The 23,124-nt window shown below is 50.2% G+C and overlaps 1 protein-coding gene across 4 annotated transcripts in view; it reads right to left on the bottom strand.

Annotated features, from left to right (window-relative positions):
* The window catches only part of GRIN2C (glutamate ionotropic receptor NMDA type subunit 2C), a 47,294-nt gene that overhangs the window by 22,783 nt on the left and 1,387 nt on the right, over positions 1 to 23,124 (bottom strand). For 2 of the 4 annotated variants that reach the window (XM_044982353.1, XM_044982355.1), the window contains exons 2-5: positions 10,391 to 10,814; positions 4,268 to 4,860; positions 2,269 to 2,383; positions 53 to 264 (exon numbers count right to left, since the gene is read on the bottom strand). In XM_044982353.1, the coding sequence (XP_044838288.1) occupies positions 53 to 264; positions 2,269 to 2,383; positions 4,268 to 4,860; positions 10,391 to 10,798 (1,328 nt within the window). In that variant the 5' untranslated portion in view covers positions 10,799 to 10,814. Of the gene's footprint in view, positions 1 to 52; positions 265 to 2,268; positions 2,384 to 4,267; positions 4,861 to 10,390; positions 10,815 to 17,604; positions 17,722 to 23,124 lie in introns of those variants that run through there. The other 2 variants (XM_044982354.1, XM_044982356.1) reach the window with 2 other exon arrangements.

Raw genomic sequence — 23,124 nt, 5'->3', positions numbered from 1 at the left:
GGGCTGCAGCATGGCACGGCACCTCCAGCAGCCCATCTGCCTGCCTGCTTACCTGTTGGTGTAGTTGGTTTGCTTCCGGCAGGGGACGGTGTTGCGCACACAGACGCCAGAGGCCGGGTCCGTGTTCTCCACAATCACAAAGGGCCTCTCTTCGAGGGTGGCCACGGTGAGGTGGCGATTATCCGACACGGGCTGCAGGAAGGAGCCATAGCGGGGCCACACTGGGTACTTCATGTGGATGATCCCCTTCTCCCATTTCCCCACCTGCCCGAGATTGGAGAACAGTGTTACTGTCCACACAACAGGGGAAATGCCCGCGCCTGCCTGGCAATGGTGCACGTGAAGTTATTCCTGGGGAGGAGGGTCAATGCAGGCCCTTGGCTTCCCACAATCACCACCTTCGCAGCACTGCTGTTCAACTAGAGGAAGAGACAGCACATCAGGGAAGTTACAGGTGGGTCTGGATATCAGGGCAGCCTGGCCCTGAATGGACAGTAGAGCTCTGGTAGGCAAACAGCACATAACAAATGACCCATTTTGCCTCTCCCTCTGCCTGTGAGCAGATACAGACCCCCTTGGATCGATCCCCTATTACAAACCAGTCAGTTGCTTCGCTCACCACCTTTGGGGCGGGATGCAGCACACAGCAACACATCCAATTATCCTGCAGCTTTACTGGAGGAAGGCTGAATGTAATTAGCTACATTCAGTCAGCATCTCAAAGTTAATTCCCCAGCTCTTGCAAAAAGATCTGTGGGATCTTTAGTGATCACTAGTGGTCCTTTGTTATACAGCTCATGCCAAAGATGGCATGTTCCCCACCCAAAACCATGCTGGGGCAGTGGCTCAGAGGGAAGAGCATCCCTCCTAAATCACTAAAGCCACTTACTGCAGCCTCTCTGTTTTCTTAAGCTGCTCCGCTTCCAGCTCTGACCCTGATCATTCCCTGAGACATGCCACCTTGGGCAGTCGCCTGGTTTGCCTGAAGGCTGCTTCCTACCTTGGTGCTTTTCACCCTCTCAGAAGAAAGCAGCCTGTCTAAAAGAATATCAGACCCAGGTGCAAACACACTCCAGCGCTCCTAACCCCTGAATGCTGGGAACAGAACTCTCAATACTAATCAGATCAAATGCTAGCCTGATTTTAAACACTGCAGTTCAGAGCGAGAATCCCCCAGTATCCCAGCTGGTGTGAAATAAAACTTCAAATAGCAGCAGCAGGACTCGGGGTGGGTCTGGGAGGCCTATAGGGGGAGTCATCAGTAGTATTTAATAGGAGCAACCAGAGAATGGGGATCTCAGGCTGCAGAAGCATAACTGGGAGTAGTTACAGAGAGTGTGATGGAGTCTGTGTAAGGAGGAGCACCAGAGGGCTCAACAGAGAGAATAGAAGGGGTTATCTAACAGGAGTATGGAGAGTCTCTAAAGGGGTGGTCAAGGTCGCGTAGGAGCCAACCGAGAGTCTGTGGGAGAAGTAAAAACACAAGGAAGCCTCCAAGCGGAGGAGCAGGAGAACATGGGACGTCTAAAGAAGCTAGAGGGCTTGGCGGCTAGTTTGTGGCAGTCTCCAGAGCACATGGTGGAGGGATCCTAAGAAGTGCATATAGGTGTTCCTGGGGGTGGGAGTGGTAAGGACACTGTGGGTACCTAAAGAAGGTGTTTGGATTGGTTGCCAATGGGAGGAGAGTGAAAGAGCTTGTCACAGGTCTTAGTGAACCTGGAACCTCGAGGGAGAGAAGCCATCGGGTAGTGAGTCTGGAGCTACTGAGGCACTGGGGATGGGCGGGTGCAAGCCTGCCCATTGCTAAATCCCCCCGCCCCCACCGTAAGGGGAGGAGCCACAGGACCCAGGCATGAACTAAATCCACAGGATTAATGAAAACAGGGATGGGAGTGAAGGTCACAGGGATAAAATCAGGGATCCAAAGGGAGAGACAGAGCAGAGAACCCTGGACAGTGCCCACCGCTCCTCAAAGGCGTCCAGGGAGGCAGAGGAACCCTGTCCTGAGACATGACATGAGGAGGGCTCAGAAGTCGTAAAGAGCCTGGAGCAGACGGAGCAGCAGAGTGTGGCGGTTCCCACGTAACTCTTTAGTAGGATGTTATCTCCAGACAGCAGCCTCTTCTCTCCCCGGCCCCTTCCCGTGTTGGTTTTAACCTATAGCACCCAGCGGATGCTGTGCTTTGCAGGGGGGAGGTGTTCCTGAGTGGCCATGTCTTAAAAGGGAGGGTGACGACCGCGGGTGCTGGAGGGAAAAGCAGCCCTTACCATCTCCCAGAGCCGATGCCGGTTCAGTGAGATCACCACCATGGTGGGGCTCACCAAGTAGCCACCTTCGTTGAAGGAGAAGTCCCTGTGCTCCCACGTCACGTTCAGCAGGTGCCTGTGGGGGGAAAACGAGAAATGTAGCGCACTGTGGCCAGGGAAGGTGGGAGCTTCCCAAACAGGGCTGGCAACCTCTTTCCCTCCCACAGATGCCACCACCAGCATGGGCTAACTCAGAGAGCCCAGCTTCCAGCCTGGCCTCTCTCCCCATCACTGCCTCTAGGCCCATCTGGCAGCCCGGTCTAGCAGACAAGGCCCTAAACTGAGGAAATCTGGGTTCTAGGCCTGACTCTGCCACTGACTAGCTGAGTCACCTTGGGAGAGTCACTTCACCGCTGCCTGCCTCTGTTTCCCCACCTATCAAAAAGGGATAACAATCCCTTTTCTTGGTAGCATGCTCTGAGATGTAGGGCCGGAAAGCACTATACAAGAGTGGAGCTTGGTTATCCTTTCCTCAGTATGGGCCACAGTTATCAGTCCCAGGGCTAGGGTGCGACAAGGCTTCCCAGACAAAAGCAACCTGAAGGGAAACTAAGGCAAGGAGACTGCATGGAGTGGGACGGCAGGAGATGAGGGAGAGCGCCACCTGTCTTACGCTCTTACATCGAGCCTATCATCACAGTCCCAAGATACTGGCAGTACATTACGTGACTGATTGACAAATTAGCCCCCCCCAGAGCTTCCACCCTGCTCCCTCACAGTCCAGGGACCAGAGGGAGGCACAGATGCAAAGCCAGACAGCGCTCCAGCGATTTAGAGACACACAAAACATAGCTGACATCCCAGGATCTTAACCCCACACACACTTTATTTTCCCTGAAAGTGTGGTCTGCCAACAGGCTAACGAGCTAAACGGACAGAACATTCCGAATCCGTTAACAGGGAATGTGCGGGAGGGGAGCATTGGGCACGGAGCGGCAGCAAGGTCACTGGATTGGCACCATGCCTGCGTGTGCGAGCCAGGTGCTGGCATATTCAGCTGTAGTGCACAAGAGCAGCCTGGTGACTGGTATCACTCACCCTCGGTGTCATTCCTTCAGACAGGCGCCCTTCTCTCTCATCACACATTCTCTGCCCCTCGGTCTCCTTCCTCCCTTTACCCAGCTCTCCCCTCCCTCCCCGGTGAGTCAGTGACTCTGTGGGACTATATCACCCAAGCAGCACAGGATTTTCCAAACCCAGAACCAAAGCCCCTTGCTCAATTAGCCAAGAGTCACACTCCAGGAAATTTAATTAAAAAATGTTGCGCTCAGACAGGTCCTTCAGGCTTTGTAGCCTGGCCCTTCCTCTCCTCTTGCCCTCCGTGCCTGCTGCCTCCTGCACTTTCCCTCTGTCTGTCTATTGTCCTCCTCCTTTGCTCCACACTCCATGTTGGCGGAGACCACGCTGCTGCTTTTGACCTCAGCGAGCACTTGGAGAAAGAGAGAGAGTTTTCCCTCTAGACCCATCTCGCTAGGGTCTATCTGGCAGTGGGGCGCAATGGGCAAGTCACTGGCCTTGGAGTCTGGACACCTGGGTTCTCTTCCTGGCTCTGACCTTGGCAAGGTAACATTCCCTGCTGTAGGTCTTTGAGGGGTGTGGGGAAAAGTGAAGGAGGCAGAGATCTCTCACCCCCAGGAAAAGGCGGTCCCGGCAGCTCAGAGCTGAACAGGAAGCACCAGCCAGGAGGTGGAGCTCAGCATCGTTAAGCTGATCAATATACTGGGCCTTCATGCTCTCTGATGGTGATCCCCCACCACTTTCAGGAGGTCCAGGGGGGGCGGGGGATTTCCCCAACTGGTGGAGTTCAGTGTCAGTGAATACTGCCAACCTACCCCTGCACAAGGGAGGGTACCTCCAGGCCTCTCAGAGCTTTATCCCCTTCTTTCCTGATCCCCACTATGCAAATCGCTAAGTCCAAGCACTGTTGGTGGCTACCCAGGAGCAGCTTTCCCAGGCTGACCTGTAGAAAGTGCTGTTGGCGGTGGTGGTAGGTGGCGTCTTACAGTCCTTGCCCACATCTGGGAGGTACCCGTGGGTCCTGAAGTAGCTCTCAGCCCCCGTGGCAATGATGGCCACGCCGTCCCGAACCTTCTGCCTCAAGCTCATCTTCCAGCTCTCGGTCACCACGCTGATGAGGCCGACGGGGAAAGAGACAGGCGGGATCTCCATGTTCCCCACCGTCAGGCTAGGCACAATCCAGATGTAGCCAGGCCCGACCAAGCCTGCCTGCTCCGCCACCTGGAAGAGGTACACAGCCTCCTCCCGCGAGCAGTACACAATCATCACCTGGGCATCAATCTGCCGTAGCAGCCGCTGGGTTTTGGAGTTGCTCCCATCCTGGGTCATCTCAAAGGTCAGGACATCCTGGAGTTCCCAACCAAAGTAGCTGGCGTCTGTGAAGGAACGGATAACATCCACGAAGATGTTGTACCCTGGATACAGGCTGGTGATGACCGCAAAGGAGCCCCAGTCATATTCCTCCAGGACTTTGAAGATCACCTGGATCTGCTGCTCGATGGAGACTCCCAGCTGCAGGAAGGCAGAGCCAGGCTCCTGGAAGAGAAAGCCACCCATCATAGAGAGGAGAATGGATTAGCAACTGGTTAAGTGCAAAGAGCCCCGGGGTGCCAGTCTTCTCCCCTTTCCTCTCTTAGAAACTTTCACAAGCTGAAGAGGTCACCACCAATCCAGCATCCCAGCTCCCAGCCCTATGACTGGCATGGATAGACTGCCCAGTCTTGTGCTCACAGTTCAGGGCTAAGAGTCAGGAAACCAGGTCTGTCTCCACCTCTGTCATTGGCTTATTGGGTGACCTCAGGCAAATTACTTCACCCTGCTGTGTCTCAGTTTTCCCCCACCCCCACACTATTGAAATGCCAAGGTTTATTATTGCTGCTATTTGCAGTCCAGCATCAAACACTTTTATCTGCTATTCCAAGTCAAATATTTCCCATTCCCAACCCTCTCTTCCCTTCCCCCATTTCTTATCCCAGTGGTTCTTCAAATTGCTTCACTCTGCCGAGCAAGGGAGGACCTCACAGACCACTGGTGGCCTACAAATGATAGTTTGAGTCTTATCCCATATCTACTCAGCCCAGTCCTTATATACCTTTCCCTGAGACCGTATCTTCCATGCCTTATCACTCATTTCTCCTCCTGATTCTGGATGTTGAATATCTGCTTCCCAATCCAACAGGATCAGGGATCTCCAACTTCCATAATTCCAATTCTCAATTATATTTCATTCCTCACTTTGTACATTCTGAGCCCTTCCATTTTCAGCCCTGTATCTCCCAGACTGCCCATTCCAAAAACCTACATTTTACTTATGATCCCACAGGCTTTAAAGTTTGCCAGTATGAAGAGATCATCTCAGCAGTGCCAGGAGATGGTGGAAACCCCATTGCTTGGGATATAGAAAATTAGCCAGTTTAGGATTTCCCCCTATAATATATTCACTGATGTTTTATCCTGTCTGAGAGGGATGGGCTAGATGACCTAAAAGGCCCTTTTTGTTCTTAATTTCTATGACTAACTCTTCCTTTGACCAAAATTCATCCTCAATTTAATTTTTCTGCAACTTCAGAAGAGACCAACATTTTGCTTTACAATTATGAAAAAAATGAAACATTGAGTAAAAAAAAAATCTGCCTGGTGAATTAATGCCATTAAACTTCATTTACACCTGTCCAATACCCACACTGCCTTTTCAAGAATCCCACTGGCTGGCTCCTTCTCTCCCACACCACCCCAACCATCTGTCCCCCTCATTAACAAATCTTAATTGATCTGATTCCATCTTAAATGGTTTATAAAATGGAATTTGCAGAAGGTCACAGAGAAGGCAGTGGGATTTTTTGGTGCAAACTCTCCATTAAATTGTTTTTCCAGGGAAACGATGATCAGTTCCCCTGGAGATGAATTCCCAGGTAAACTCAGAGTTGTCAGGTAGATACATTGTCTTGGGGGAGACTACCCTGGATTTGAGAAGCCTGTTGTAGAGGAGTTTGCAACCAAGAGACATACAGCTCCATGGAGGAAACAGAGGACATCCCTGCAAATGAATGAGAACCCTAGCACTGGTGCAGGAATTAAACCCTCTGTAAAATATAAAGAGAATCCACTAGGAGATGGAAAGAAGCAGAGAAAGTGCTGCAGCCCTCCGAGTCCAGTGCACAGCAAATTCAAGGCCCATTTGTAATCATTTGGAGCTTGATTCTGATACCCTTATTCATGAGTAGTACCTTAGACTCTAGCAGTCCTATCAAGCTCAATGGTTGATGGTTTTGTGGGCATAAATGTGCACCACAATTAACTGCAGGTGCAAGTTACACCACAAAGCTTTCTGATGGCATCCACAAGTCAGGAAGCTACACATGCAAACAGGGTCATTTGGTCCAGGTACAAAATTTCAGGCAATATTATCTGCAGGCACAAATCTGCACCCGCAGAAATGGAAAACAAGCTAAGGCCCTTTTGAATATCAGGCCCAAAAAGAGATTCCAAACTGCTAAAAAATATGCATGTGAAGGGTTAGAATAGATCAAGACCCAGCTCCAGAGTTCTATGTTCCCACTTAGTACAATGCATTTCTAGGGGGCAAATCCTGCACACTCTCCATGCACAGAACTCTTACTGAAGTCAAAGAAGTCCACTCGCAGAGGGCTAGCAGGATCAGGGCTTGGTTTTGAACAGAGATGACGTTCACACAAACTGCATCCCAACACGCCTTCCAGACTTACATGGGTATGATAAACATGAGCAGAGGGGAGCTCAGAGGTGCAGCCGGCAGAGAAAGGGGTTTCACTGGGGAGTTGTGAAATCAGTTGAAGATCAGACGAGGCAGAGAGATGCAAGGAGGCTGTTTGACATGGAAGGACCCTTGAAGGAGACTATTGCACCAAGAGTGGCCAGATTGCATGCAGTGGAGCAGAGAGGCTGGTGCTTTGAAGAGTGGAGGGAAGAAAGGTGATAGTAGGGTGAACAGATGTCCCGATTTTATAGGGACAGTCCTGATTTTTGGGGCTTTTTCTTATATAGGTGCCAATTACCCCCAACCTCCATCCCGATTTTTCACACTTACTATCTGGTTACCCTAGGAGATAAAGATAAGGTACAGGAGACTGTTTGGAGCAGGGCCATGGAAGGTTTAGAAATCGAGTCCATGACAAAGAGGATTAGATGGGACTCCATACTCTGTCAGTACAGCTCCTTAAGACCAAATGTCAGTGTTAGGGAACCGACACATCCCTGTCCGAAGAGCTGAGCCTTGCCTTCTGCAACACCGCATGTCCTGGCTGCATGAGTAACAGAGCCAGTGCTGAGAACTGGACTGGGTTGTCTTTTGTCCCAAATAAAAACACCGCTATATCGTAGTGATCTCCCCCACTAAAAACAGCCTGGGGGGCATTCTTCCTATGTGCCTTAACACGCCCCCACCACCACCTATTCCCCGCCTCTAAGGCCCTGCATCATAGTGCCACTTCCTTCAGTCAGGGGTCCTGGCAGCTCATTGCTACCTCTCCTGAATTGGCTTGTAGGTCTCTCCCAGATGGAGCTGGGCATGTTAATTCCAAACATCAAGCTCACTGTGGCTGGCGAAGGGGCTCAAGATCTTGATTTTAGGCATTGCTTCTGGGCAGGCCAGGCAAGGACCCGTAATGTACAGTGTTTCCCATAAAGAGGCATTTGGGCATAGTCTCTTCTCAAGCTCTTCCTCCTCCCTCAACTCTTTGATGGGATGATGTTGTATTTTTTATTGGCTCTTAAAGATCTGCTGATTACATAAACTGCCCAGGAGAACCTGGCATCAAACTTCCACAAACAAACATGATCACATTTGCAGTGAACCAGGCTCAGGGAAATCTTTACACATTTCCCTGCAAGCAGATGACAGTAACAGCGTCTGACACCCAGCAATGGGCAAACAAGCTAAAAATAATTACCCAGCATGCAGTCCACCTGTAAGAAATCACAGCACCCTGCAGCAGCCTAGGCAATGCATGTTCAGTCAGCTTGGCTGGTGATTTAAGACACAACCACCACGGCATGAAACATGGGGCTGGATTCCATCCTCACCAGCCTGAGCTGAATCCCAATGTGCCTGGCGAGGACACCATCTGTCTTGGGAGCCTTTGTGTGGACTGTGGTGACTTAGGACCACATCCTGCGAGGTGCTGGGCACCTTTAACTCCCACTAGAGTCAGTAGTGTGTACTCAGCACTTGCAGGACCAGGATCTTGGCAGGAGAGCTTCAGGGACCATTCCTCAGGGACCTACATCTACACTGCTGCTGGAGCTGTAGCACCCAGTCATGTGGACATACACACATGAGCTCTAATCAAGCTAGCTAAAAGTAGTGGTGTGGCCACACCTGCACAGGTGGTGGCTCGGACTTGTCACCTGGGGACATGCCTAGGGTCTCAGGACAGTGCTCAGGCAGCTCAATCAGAAAGAGCACATAGACCTCTACCTGAGCAGGGAGTTACATCTCCCAGCTGCAGTGCAGATGTACCCATAGAAGATATGACATACTCAAAGAGGATACCAGTCTACTACTGCTGCCAGCTAACTGAGTTCCTCCTTTAGTTCAGGTGAGGGAGATTCATGCTTTGGTGCTGAAGTTCCCAGATTTAAACCCTGTTGACACCCATGGCAGGCCAAGGGGGTGTCATTACGTATACATAACCCAGAAGAAGGGACTGTAGGGCCTGATCCTGAGACACTTCTGTGGTGCTCAGTGACCATTTTACAGCACCAGTGTCCTAAAGGAAAGCTGCACTAGTTCAGTGGAGCCCCCTCACTCGGTGTGGGCAGGGTTGGCCCTGACTTCCCCATTTTGCTTCCCCCATCTGCTACTATCACCAGGCTCCAAGCTTGCCTTGCTGGGCCTGCTTTGCCTGTACTGCCTGAGTTACATTCCGAGAGGCAGCCACATACACAGCCACTGAAGGAGTTCTCAGAACCATGTTTAACAAACCCCTCCAATGTCCTCACAGTCTCCTTTGTGGTGAGTGTCCCAGGGGCAGCTGTCACTTCCCAGCAGGAGTTCCAGTTTGAAGATGCAGAGCTGGACTCAGGGAATGGAGCTCCCATGTAAACGTGTAAGAAAGCAGGGATGTTCCCAGCTGTCATAGGGTAAGTGGTACTCAAAGGAGTGGGGGTGGACAGTGAGAGTTAACTAAACAGTAGCATTTGACATAGATGCTTATGTTCTAGATCAGGGATCGGCAACCTTTGGCACGTGGCCTGTCAGGGAAATCTGCTGGCGGGCCAGGATGGTTTGTTTACCTGCAGCATCCGCAGGTTCGGTCGATCACAGCTCCCACTGGCTGCGGTTCGCCATTCCAGGCCAATGGGGGCTGCGGGAAGTGGTGTCCAGCACATCCCTCAGCCCATGCCGTTCCCGCAGCCCCCCATTGGCCTGGAATGGCGAACCGCTTCCCCATGCACTCAAACTCTGGTCTGCATTTCCTGTGTCTTAAAATACATAAGAATGGCCATACTGGGTCAGACCAAAGGTCCACCTAGCCTAGTATCCTGTCTTCCAACAGTGGCCAATTCCAAGTGCCCCAGAGGGAACGAACAGAACAGGTAATCCTCAAGTGATCCATCCCATGTTGCCCATTCCCAGCTTCTGGCAAAAAGAGGTTAGGGACACCATCCCTCTATCATCCTGGCTAATAGGCTTTAGCGGCTCTATCCTCCATGAACTTATCTAGTTCTTTTTTGAACTATGTTATAGTCTTGGCCTTCACAACATCCTCTGGCAAAGAGTTCCACATCACCAGATTGTTAAGAATATAGCTCCTTGCCTATTAAGCATTGCAGACACTTTAGACAACATTGTAGTGATTTGTTCTTCCCTGAAAATAAAATGATTGGAAATTTATATACGCACATCAGGGGCCAGATTCCCCAGCTGATGTCAACTGACACAGATTGGTTGACTTCTATGGAGCTGTGCTTATTTACACCAGCTGGGTATTTGGACCTATATATTTAGAGGATTTCATGAGTCTCTCTAATTCCCCCTCCTCCTCCCGCTCACTGTCTCCAGAAATAACCAATGAAGAGATTTCACCTTGGGGGTCAGGACCACAGCAGAGCCCCCACTGATGCTGATGATGGGGACCTGGGTCTGGGAGGATATGAAGTCCAGGATCTGTGCCACAGCTTCTGTGCCAATGTTGTCCTCAAAGACGATGCCGTGGATCTTGGTACTGGCGAGGATGTTACAGATCTGAGTCAGGAGGGTGCCGGGGTTGGTGTCATTCACAATCACCGTGACCGGGTGGATCTCCAGAGGCAGGTCCAGGAAGCTCTGGTGAGTCAGACGGTTGCGGATGTGGAGAGGGTATGAGGAGCCCCCGAATACCACAGCCACATTTACCACTGGCTCCCCAGGGCTTGGCAGCAGGAGATCCATTATGACAGCTGAACAGCCCAGCACCATGGACAGTACCAGAGTGTGCGTCAGAGCTCTGCCCATGTCCACCACGGAGTCCCTGCAAACCCAAAGCAAACAGAAACCAGGGTGGGAATGGGCAACAGACAGACCTGAGTGTGGACAGGGTGGGAGGCCCAGAAGGGAAGGGGGAGCAGAGAGAAAGAACAAGAACTTAGCAGGAGAGGGGCTTAGAGCCTGGTAACAGGGAGAGAGGGACCTGCCAGAAGAAGCTAGGAACATGGCTAGCACCTGGGATCCTGTGCTCCATAAGTCACCCCCACTCCTGCAGGTCAGCTCTCCTCCGCACAGCTCCATATACCCCTGGCTCCAGGGCATCACACCGTGTTATCAGCTGCTTCTTCATAGAAACAATCAGGGAATGAAACAAGCTAGGCACACAGTGATCCCCCATTTCCGGGTCTGCAGGCCTCTCCTGCCCTTCTCACTGACGGTTCCTACTCTGCACCTCGCTGCCTGCTGACCTTACACTTTTCTCCCTTTGATCCCCAGCCCCTCATCCCCCACCCTACTGCATGCTGCATACACTGGTTAGCAGGATGACTCAGCTGTCATCAGCCCCACACTCAGCCTTCGAGGGGCACCTCCTATGTGCAGGGAGCCCAAGCCCAGGAAGTTCTGGATCCTTCGGTTCAGAAATGTCAAAGCCAGGGTCCCGGACTTGGCTTGAAGCATTCCTGGCTGTGGGGCACTTTTGCCCCACAGGGCATCCATCCCGCGGCTCTGATGAGTGCTCAGAGGTGATGAAAGGCTGAAGCCCCATGCATTGGGCTGAGTGTATCCCCCTCAGCAGGGAGGTTTCCAGCCCCTCCCTGCTCGGCATGCTCTGCACCCCACACGCCAAAGCCAAGTGGAGACTCCGCAACAGTCAGTCACACCGCACCCCTTCAAATGCCCCTCTTTGGGCACCATCCAGCCAGAGAGGGTGGAAGCAGCTCCTGAGAAAGCCTGTCAGCTCAGCTCCTGGGGTTGGGCAAGAGTGTCACTCAAGGCCAACAACCGGTGCCTTCCCATCAACCCTGGGTCAATGCCCCCACACACACACACACTGGCTGAAGTCAACAGGATGTGTAAATGCAGAATGTATGGGATGATCAGATCCCTGATATTCAATGCCCCCCTTCCCACTGCTCCTAGCCCAACCCCCCACCCATCCCAGTGCCCCTACATTCCCACCGCTTCCCTGGGCCCAACCTTCCAGTGCCCCCTCACTGCTCCCTCCAGCCTACCCCCCACCCTATATCTCTAGGGTTTGCTGGCTTCTTTCACTCTGGGTGCAGGCTCCCTAGCTGCTCTCTAAGCTACTATTGCTGTGAAATTCCTTTTTTATTTCCTTTCACTTCCCCAGTTTTTCATAGCTCTGTTTTATCACACACGAAGAGGGGGTGGACAAAGAGGCAGAAGATGCAAAGAGTTGGAGGCTACTTTGCCTGGCTCTTTGTACACCTGACAATCACTTCAAAGATTTAAAGTCAACATTCTCCCAGCCAATCCATTCAGCGGCTCTTTCATCTGCACTGCGGGTCTCTACGGCACGTTCCACACTCACTGACACTGCTGGCAGGAGAATGGTGCCCTTAGCCACACAAGGTGCTGGGGCTTCCTCTCCCCATACTAGACTGAGTGGAAGATCCGATTAGAAGCCCACTATGACAGATAGGGCAATTTCCTGCATATCCTTGGGAAACCTTATTGACTTAAGCTTAACTGTCTTTGGGGTCCATTGTATTAATTGCAAAGCTTGTGTATTACTGTGGGCCAGGACTGCATGTGACCTCTCTGGGGGAGATGTGAGGTGAGGCCTGGGAGTCCAAAAGATTACACTGAAAATGTGCCAGACGAGAATGGACTTTTGGGACAATAAGCATGAAGTGGATTTCCTGGGGAATGCCCAGAGAGAAGTTAATGCAAATTCCCCCCATCTCTAGTGATGTCTTTTAAAGCTATGCCCTGAGCAGTGGATCACTGTCTGCAGATTACTGGTTCTTGGAGATAAGATCAAAGGCCTGAATTGTAGAAGAAACAGATGAACTGTCCAGCCTGGTTCTGGTTCTGAATCTGAGACAGTCATAAACTTCCATGGGGAAAACCAAATTGAGGGTTTGAAGGACTGACACCTGCTCTAGGTTGGAATTGGGGTGACCTCTACTAAGCTTTTTACCATGTGTGTAAGTTTTTCTATTGTTTTGAATATGTTTTTTCTATAATGCTTTCGCCTTAAGAATAAATGTGCTTGCTTACAAAGAGCCGTGTGGTAATTTATTACTGAAGGCAATACATTAGGCATAGCCTCTGGAGAGAAAGCACAGTGCAGACGCTGCCCTGTTTAGGCAGTTTGGCTTGCTGGGAATATCACAGTGTAGGCAGGGAACTGTGCAGCCTTGAAAAACCCCTGATCAGGAGGGAGAGAGATGCAGATCTCCGCCCAAGAGAGGTGATGGCTGAGGAGCCAGGAGCCTACAGTGGGTGCCATTAGTGGGCCACAGAGGAGGAATGCATGTGCAGTTGCCCTGAACTGTGACACTCACAGAGAGTATAAAAGCTCTAGCACTGTATTACTCTGAGCTAAGCGATGATACCTGTCACAGGGTGACTGGCCCTTTAAGGGGAAGTTGGGCCCAGCCTCACCTGTGATGGATCAGCTACCTCCCAGCTGGGGATCAGATGATTATAAAAGCCAGCAAGGAGGCCAGTTCGGGGGAGAGAGCTGTAGGAGATACAGGGAGAAGGAAGGTTTGCCCTGTGACAGGCCCTGGAGCAGGATGGTTCCCAGGCAGGTTGCTTGGAGGAATAGGGAGGCTGTGGCAAGGAAACCACTGGCTCTGGGGAAAGCAGCTGTTGGATTTACATGGAACTGTCGTATTTGGGATTCGCTGAAGACTGTTGGGCAAAAAGCCTGAACAGCCTCTGGGCATGGTGTGAATCCTTGCTGGGCTGGGGAGGCAGACCTGCAGCCTCCAGCCCCGTTAGCTGACATGGCAGAGGTCTGAGTTTGGGGAGCTCAACACCCCAATTTTTAGCCCTAATGCTAGGTGTGCAGTTGGACTGGTGCCATATATACAGCATGCAGTCACACTCGTTACAGCCTCACGGTCCCCATGTCCCTTGTATGGAACAGGCCTCCTGAAAGCTCTCTGTGATCTCTCGGACACACTGCACAGGCTCTACTCTATGCTATTCCTATCTAGAGCATTGCAGCCTGAGCGATGGTACGCAGGAACACAGCACTTCTGTGGCTTTTCAAGGGTGGCTCTTAATGCACCTTGCAAAGCTGAGCAGGAACCATCATCTTCATCTTGTAGAGAGGGAAACGGAAGCACAAAGAGGGGAAGGGACTTGGCCAAAGTCAAGGACTCCCCATTCAGTGCCCTATCCTCCTGCAGCTCTCTCTCCTTGCTGGCTTTTATAAACATCTGATTCCCCCTGCTTCCTTGCTATATCAACACATCAGAGCCCACCTGGGTGGAATGAGTTTCATATTTCAGTCAGTCAATAGACTACATTAGCCCCCCGACAGACAGACACCCCTGTGGCACATTTTGCATGTGGTTAGAGAATTCAGAGGTGAAGGGGTTAAATAAAAGCACAGTTCTCCTTGTCTCCATCCTTTCCTCCTGGTGCCCTTTGTTCCTCAGCAATTCAGGCTCCAGGCGCCTTTGAATGTTTTTATATTATTTTAAATTATCTTCAGCAGCAATATTGTCTCCACTTCCCCATTCCCTTCCCTCCCCACCCCCAGCTCTCACCATCCCTGGGCTGTCAGTCACCAGAGAACTGCTTACCTTCTGTTTTAAATTAAAAAAAATAAATGTATTTCACAGGCCGATAGGCACCTTCAGTTCCATCCACTCAAAGATTAAGTACCCAGGGTAATAATAAAATATTTAAACTTTTGAGGGGAAAAAAATGAGCTGTAAGTATTTTGGAGAAGGCAGAGGTTTAGGCAGCTAATCCCGCAAAACGACGACGTGACAAAGCCCTGCAAAGTTCAGGGAGATTCTAATTCCCGTGGACTTCAGCTCAGCTGGAAGCTGGACACACCAGTTAAGCCTAGGGAACTTATCGGTGAGGACAGGAAGCTAAGTATCCCTCCCCCAGAACTAGCCACCCCTGGCTCGAAGGGCCCATGAATGTCTAGCAGGGACTGCCTCTTCCCTTCCTGCCCTGTGTATGTTGGTTTCATTATTATTTGCCAAATAGATTTTGATTGGCACCAGATCCGGCCAGTGGTCAGCCTGGTGCAGTACCCTCTCTGACAGTAGCTAGATACTTTTGAGGAAGAAATTCCAAAGTGGGGAATTATAAAATAGCCTGTCTAGAAGGGAAGTTTCTTCTAAACCCAGTCACTTTATGCACTGAAACAAGAGGGATTAGAAGCATCTTCCACCCTATGTAGGGCTAGAACCCACAAGCCTCAGTTCAGGAGGCCAGTGCCTTATCCATTAAGCTCCTAGGGCTCCATGAGAAACAAGGTTGAGTCAAAAGAGATCAAAATCTGAACCTGCCTCCTTGGGGCTCATCAGCTCTGGGGCTTTTGTCCAGACTCTTCTCTGATTCTGATGCACTGATTCTGAGTCCCTCCCGCTCCACCCATGAATCTCACAGCCAAACCCGCCAAGATTCTTACAACTGGCAGTCTTAGTGTGGGGAGACCTCTGGCTGATGGCAGCTTCCCCCACCCCTCCAAGCAGCTCCAGGGTGAAGTTAATAGGATGTGTGCACACTGAATGTATGGAGCTGCTCTTGGGTTTCCATTTGATATAGAACAATAATTCTAGGCAGCAGCTTAGCTTATGAGGACCCAGTTCTGTTCCCAATGAAGCCACGGGGAAAAGCCACATGCTTTGCAATGGGAACAGGGTTGGGTCCTAAGTCACTGTGGGCCCCAATTATGCCTCCAGGTTCCATGCCTAGATCTACCTTTCAAACAGCAAGAAGCTTCAAACACACCTGCAGCAGCACTTCCCCACTCACCAGCCCACCCCTCTCACCAGACTCTGAGGAAGGTACTCTTGGGGTCCGGGAATCGCCCCAGGGGAGGAGAAGGCTGGCTTTGCGGGGGAGAGGGATGTGCATCATTTCCCATATCAGCCCCATAGTGCTCAGAGTGGAAATTCCCTGGCTGGAGGCTACATTACATACACCCTCTGTGGCAGGGAATCGGCTTAATGAGGGTCCCAAAGGCAGCATGGTGCCAATGCAGCTGCACTGCAGGGGAGCAATTGAGGGGCTCTGGATCTCCAGTGCCACCTCCATTAACCCCTCTCTTCCCACCCTTCACCCCTCATACCCATGTGGATCCCAGGGGAGCCACAGGGTTTGGGGTCTGGCCCGACAGCTCATCCGGGGGTGGGGAGGGGGCAGAGACTCCCACACTGCAACCCCAGCAGGATGGCTGGAGAGAACCTTGCTGAGCTTTCTGCCCCCTCTCATGGGGCAACACAGCAGGCATCTGGCCTCAAGCTGCACTGTCCAAAACATAGTCTCCTGCTCTCATGTCAACAGGTGTTCCCTGGTGTGTCCTGCTGAGAAGTGGCCCCATGTGGGGGACTGAGCTCTTGGGGCAGGCACTGTCTTTGCAATATGTGGGTGTATTGTGCCCATCCCAACTGGGCCTGTGACCTGCAGGCCCCACCCTGATAGAAACAACAGACACCAGCTAGTGACTCAGCTAACCAGGGAGGGTTAGCACATGGTTGCAAAGTTTGCATTTGTATCTAGATGCCAGATGTCCTCCTCTCCCCCGACATATTGGGGTGTTTGGATCCAATTATGTCGCTGTGTTATTTATATTGTGGTAGAGCCGAGGACCCCACTGTGCTAGGCACTGTACAAACACAGGGGAAAAAAACAGTTCCTGGCTCAAAGAGCTTCCAGTCTATCTCTGCCTTCCTATAGCACGTTCCATCGGAAGATGTCAAAGTGCTCTGCAAACCTTAGCGAAGACTCTCACCCTCCACTGCAAAGTCAGTCAGTAATATCATCCTCCTCACACAAAGGGGAAACTGAGGTACGTGGCAGTGGATTGACTTGCCTCAGGTCACCCAGCAGGTCAGGGACAGAACCCAAACCCCTGTGTCCTATGATTTAAGTGCAAGGCTGCCCCACTGAACCTTTCCCTTCCACACACAATGCCGACTGACCAATCCAGAGAGGATCTTTAATGGTTGAGTAATGAAAGGAGATCTTTGACTGTCCTCTGAAGTTAAGAGCCGGAACGGAGCAAGAGGGAGGCTCCTTTACACGATGACACCAGCCTCCCACCCTGCTACTGACACAAATGCTGGTGTCACTTTTGCAGCAAGATGTTGGCTGTCAGCAGGAGTCTTGCAAATGCCAATTGTAATTAAAAGCTGTAATTCCAAACGCATCTTTGCAGGGAGGAGCACCTCCCACCAGGGGACCTGCAGCCTGCTGGGCTGCACACACAGTTTCACATCCCAGGCTCTTCCCTTTCCTCATGCTTTTACTCCTCTCCTTTCTTAGCAATGAAACAAAACAGGGATGGAGTGTGAAAGGTGGGAAGTGGAGCCTGCAGCACAGGCCTAGAAGACGGGACCACCCAAGTTCTACTCCTAGTTCTGACACTGGCTCCCTCTGCAGCCTTGGGCAAGTCACTTAACCTCTGCACCACCTCTGGAGAATGGGAATAAGACTATGTAAATGAACTTTCTCCCTCCAGCTAAGGGGGATGAGTCAAGTTACAGAGGAGGATTCGGGTTTGTAGAAGAGCTCCACATAATTGCAATAGCTAATATTGTTAATAATAATTAAAGCCCAACTGGAAGGTTTCTAGTAGAGGAGGAGCCATCTTTAACATAGGCACTTACTGAATTGCATCTCTGCTGTACCAGCTGTTGGTCAAGATTGTCAGCACTGGCAAGGACGGTCTTTGTTCTGTGTTTGTCCAGCACCTAGTACAACAAGGTCTTGGGCCATGCCTGGGGCTTCTAGGCTCTACAATAACAAATACTAGAGTGATGAGATTTCTTCTTCATTCTCTCTCCGCAGGGCTCATCTCCGGCTCTTACAGAACAACGTGCAACAGGTCTCGCCCCCCTTGGACTCTCCTGGATCTCCTCTGGGAATGAGAAGCCAGGTCGGCTTTACGCATTAGCAGGTGAGCGACCCCTGCAGCAACCTGCCCAGTCACAGCCCCATCCTCCCCACCTAGCAGGGGAACCTGGTGTTCTGTTGCCAATAAGCGTAAGGTCCTGTGTAAAGAAGCACTACTAATGCCTGGCTTAGTCTCACAGCCTGGCAGCGAGACCAGACGGGGAAGCCAGTGAGTCTGTCCTTAGATTAGAGCGATGGGCACAACGTGAGCACTGCTGGATCATTGATTACCCCCATCCAGTGACCAGGGGGGAAGGCCCTGCAGTTTTCTCCTTGCTAGGGAGCCAATGGAGAACAGAAAACAGCAGTTTGCCTCAATCTGCTTTCTGTCCTCGAAGAGGAGTTTAGGTCAAATCCGACAGGAGAACCAACTCACCCACTTGGCTCTCTCCAGCATCTGCTTGTATTCAGGCCAGGACTGGACTGAATCTCCAAACCCTCTCCAGATAACCCGCACTGCTCAGAACAGCTGAGGTTTAAGGGTTAGGCGGAGGGAACGGCAGGAACAAAGTGATGCCTTAATCCCGGGCTATGGAAACCTAGGACTCTCCCACAGTTCTAGGGTTCACCGTTACACTCATTGCCACAGGAAAACAGATAGTTGACCCCAGCCTAGCACACCACACATCCCGTCTCCCCACCCACCCGCCTGGGCTGGAGGAGGAAGAATCTCTTACAATCTTGCTGTGAATTTCCAGGTATTTTTAGTCCTGCAATAAATAATTCATAGGGAATATGGCATCAACTACCTGAGCTGAGGAAAAAGCCTCTATTAAAAACAGTGATTTGCCCGTTTAATTTCTCCTCAAGGACATTTAAATATACTTTAGGCAGCACTTTGTCCTCACAGCTGCTGATCATATTTGTTTGCACCTGACACGTCACTAACACATAATCAAGTTCTCATCATGGCTCAACCATTAGCAGCTCCACAGATGGTTGAAGTCCCCTCCATCCAGTGGGCTGGCTGCAATGGAAGGGGTCCTCTCTCTCCCTCCGTGGCTGATACCCTGCCTGAGCTAGTAACAGACCCCTCGTTGTTGCTCCAGCATCCTCCCCAAAGCCAACATCCTGATTGGCAAGCTAGCTAAAGACTCAATGCCGGAAGATGCCAAGCACTCTAATCCCAATCCAGAAAAGCACTTAAGCAGGTGGGTGAAGTATTGACTTTAAACAGACTGTTCACCTGCTGAATGTGCTAAAGTGCTTTGCTGGATTGGGTCCAAAGTGCTCAGCACCTTGCAGGATGGACCCCTAAAGTGGCAAATGTTCCCACCACCCCACCGCTAGCACCCTGACTGAGATGATAAAGGTGGGTAGATTGACACAAACACAGGAATTAACTCACCCACTGCTGAAATGCATCCAGGGCTAGATTGGAAAAGCCAAGGACAGACTCTGACTGAGAATACCCTCTCAAGTTCTGACTGCAGGGGGAAATTGAGGTCAGCAGAATACAATGATTTCAACTGGAACTTGGCCAGACCCTAACTCTTACAAGGCAAGTGCTATGGAATCTTGAATTGCAGTAATTGGCAGGACCTCCCTTCCCTCTTACATCTCCTATGAAGAGGTGACCTCAAGCACCAAACTGGGATTCAGTTCCAACACAGGGGAATGGTACATGCCTCCTCACACTGGGAAATTTATCCTTTTCTGACCACTGGCTGGAACACCTGGAGTTTGCAATACTATGTCACTGCCATCCTTGCATTTTAGGACCATTGGCTGTACCATCTGTCTTTGACGTGAAGGAGAAGGTTCTTCCTGTAGGCCCAGCTGAACCAGTGCAGTCTGCACTGTTTCTCCACAGCACAAGCAGATCCCCTGACTCTCGCAGGTACCCTGGTTTAGCCACTCCCCTCAGAATGCAGTGCCTCCTGCTTGGAAGTCACCCTAAAGCCCCTTCTTCCCAACAACAGTTCCGGAGAATGATGGGACTGGTGCTTCAGGAGACTCTGAATGCACTGGGACAACCGTGGTGATAAGGTGCCTGGGGGAGGTGCTGAAATGGATCTGTCAGGAAAACGTCCTCATGCAGATGCACTAAGCCATCAGGTGGGTGAGCCACTGCACAAGCCATTTTACACAATCAGCCCCATTTAGCATCGGGGAGAGGAGCATCCCCCAGTGAATCATCAAAGGAGGGCTCCCCTCCAAGTCATGACCTGGGCCAACCCTGCTTAGCTTGCCAGAACTCCCTAGAACCCAATTTCCAAGGGTCTGGTAATGAAAACAGCAGCAACAGTCTCTAGGTACCTCCACCAACAACTAAATATCCCTTTATCCTGGGAGCTTCTTTAGCTCATAGCGCAGTTTCTCAGCCAGTGGCTCCTGTCAGTCCCTGGTGATCACATATACGTCTTCAAAGGAAGGGAACAGCCATACTGCTATTTTGGAGAAGCGTCCAGTTACAAGGCTGCTTACATGCTGTTGGCTGTGCCTGTCAAGTGGAAGGGGGCTAGCCGAATGAATGCATTCCCCTATCCAGAGGTTTCACTGGCCATGCAACCTGCACAGGACTGCAGCTGAGACCCTAAGCCCTGAGGCAGCAACTCTCCCAAGTAAGCCAAAAGGGAGCTTTCCCGCCAGCCAAACCAATGGGAGCCACTGAGTGAAGCCTCTCTCATCGGGGAGCCTCTTCTTGCTGATTTTACAGACATTGCCAGCAAAATTAATCTCACTTAGTTCAAATCTTGCCTGAAAATGTATTTGTTTAAAAAAAAAAAAAAAAAAAAGCAAAAGCACGTGTCACCTCCTCTGGCCCTGGGAGGGGCGGGTTATGGAGGTGCAAATTCAGTCCAGGGGGGCAGGGGGGAAGTGGTCCAGGGGACTGGCTGGTGTTGCTCAACAGCCACTCCTCTGGGTGATAAAGTAGCTGCACTGATAAGCTACATTGACTTCAGTGGCTGGATTGAGTGTAAGGGGCCAGCAGCCAACAGGGTGGGCACAGCAGGGCCTTGGCAGGGGGGTGTTGTAGAGCAGGAGATACTTAAGTTTCTGACCAGGGGACCAAACAGCCCCAGACTGAATTTGCACCTCCATAACCTGCCCCTCCCAGGGCCAGTGGAGTCACACATGCTTTTGCTTTTTTAACGAATACATCTCCTGCCCACCTGTCCCCCTCCAAAGCCAACTTTGTGTAAACTTAGCAGATGCCATAACTGTATCCCAGGAAAGACGCTGTTTAAGCAAAAGGAGTAAATTAGATCAATCACTGAAATCGCTGGATGATCTCAGTGGGCATGAAAGGAAGGAATCAGGACTCAAGCTCTATGCCTGGTTCCGTCACTGACTACGTGATCTTAGCCTCTGTCTCAGTTTCCTGATCTGTAAAATGGATATAGTAATACTTTGATCTATTATTATTATTCACTATTATCTAAAGGCCACATCAGGAATTAGGGCTACTTGGTGCAAGGCACTATCCACTCACCACATATGTGACAGTCCCTGTCCTGAAGAGCTAGATCTCTTTATCCCATCAATACCAGCTTGTACGTACCTATTTTACAGGGATGCTGCAAGACTTACTGATCGTAAAGTGCTCTGAGATTCTCCATATAAGGAGTGACATAAATACTAATGATGTTTATTTTAAGCAGGAAAGGGTCAAATCCACCTCATTTTGGTTTAGTTTTAAGGGTATGTACCCCAGCATGAGAGGATGTGGGGGGGGGGAAATGTTGGAGGGAGAGAATGAATTAATAAAAGAAATCAGGCATGCACACAATAGAAAGACTGATGGTAAAATGGGGAGGGGAGAAATCAGGCAAAACAAAACTGAACTATGGAAAAAACTGCATCAAAACAACATCTAGGGCTGCAGTAAAGCTAAGAAAAGCCCAGGAAATTAAAAGCTAATGTTCAGGCTCTGCTCTTTGGCATTGGCAAGACCCTGTGCTCGGGTATTTACATCCCAGATAGATCTGATTGCATCTCTAAGCACAGAGTGGTGAATACAAGGATAATTTCCCATCTTGGGTCAGCTTGTGCCTCATCCTTATGGTTATTTACACTGGGAGGAGAGGTGGAGAAGAAAAGGGTCATCTTTGCTCAGTTGGCTAGTTTTTGGTTTGGTGCAAGCTGTGGATTTTCTGTTAGTACTAACCCACCCACCCTAGTCCCTTTAATCCACATTTTAAAAAGCCTCTAAATAAGCATCACATAAGTACTTATTTAGGGAAATTATTTAAAAGGCAGATTATCAGCCTGAGGGAGGCTGGCTGTTGCTGTGTGATGAGTGGCAAGTCAAAGCATGTGGCCCATTTGTGGACAAGGTAGAGACTGGGAGACCATAGAATAAGTGTCCACATCTGTAAAACTGGGATAGTAACACCTACCTCCTACCGGGGAAGGGGCAGGGGGAAAGAGAATAATAGGCCTGAGTCCATTTCCATGGAACCGAACAAGAGGTTTGCCACAGATTGCAATGGGAGAAAGACTGAGCTTAATGCACTTTGAAAATTTTAGCTTTGCGCAAGGGATTGGACTAGATGACCCCCTGAAGTCTCTTCCAACCCTAATATTCTATGATTCTATGAAGATGAAGACCACTATATAAATACCAAGTATCATGAACACGCAAGCTCTGTGTCCTGCTTAAGATACTGATGGTGCCTTCGGAGACCCGAAAGCTTGTTCTGTGTATTCTGCATTATCTGTTGATCCAATAAACGGTGTCGCACTATCTCTCTTGTCAGCTCTGCCTTAAGAAACAATATGGCTCCAAACATTTTTCCAACCCACTTATGCAAACAGTTGTTTTATGATCACATTATTGAGCTTAAAGACCGCAATGGTTATTTCCTTAGGGTCTGCCATGAAAACTTGTATTTACCATACTGTCAGAACATAGTGTGGTTGACAACAACATATATGGAAATAGATGAATGGAGGAAGGGTAGCAAACAAAACATTTTAATGCTTTGGTGTTTGCTTTTAAACTAACAGAAAACAAAACAAAACAAATGCCTTCATTGCATGTTATAGACCAAGTGCCTGCAAAATGTCATTTTAAAAGCAACAACCTATTGAGTTTTTCTTATACTGCCACATCCTAAAGCCAGACAGGTTTGTTTGTTTATTTTAATTGATGTGATGGATGAACATTACTTGTATTTTAAGCCTCTCTGTTGTTCCCCCGCGAATGCTGAATGTTGGGGTCTGACATGGAGAAAAGCTCTTGCAGACATTTTGACTTGAGGGATTAAATAAAAAAGGGCCCTGCTACT

Source organism: Mauremys mutica, chromosome 12 (genome assembly GCF_020497125.1).
Source record: "Mauremys mutica isolate MM-2020 ecotype Southern chromosome 12, ASM2049712v1, whole genome shotgun sequence".
NCBI lineage: Eukaryota > Metazoa > Chordata > Testudines > Geoemydidae > Mauremys > Mauremys mutica.
The sequence above is the reverse complement of the archived record's forward strand: the minus strand, read 5'-3'. Positions and strand labels throughout refer to the sequence as shown.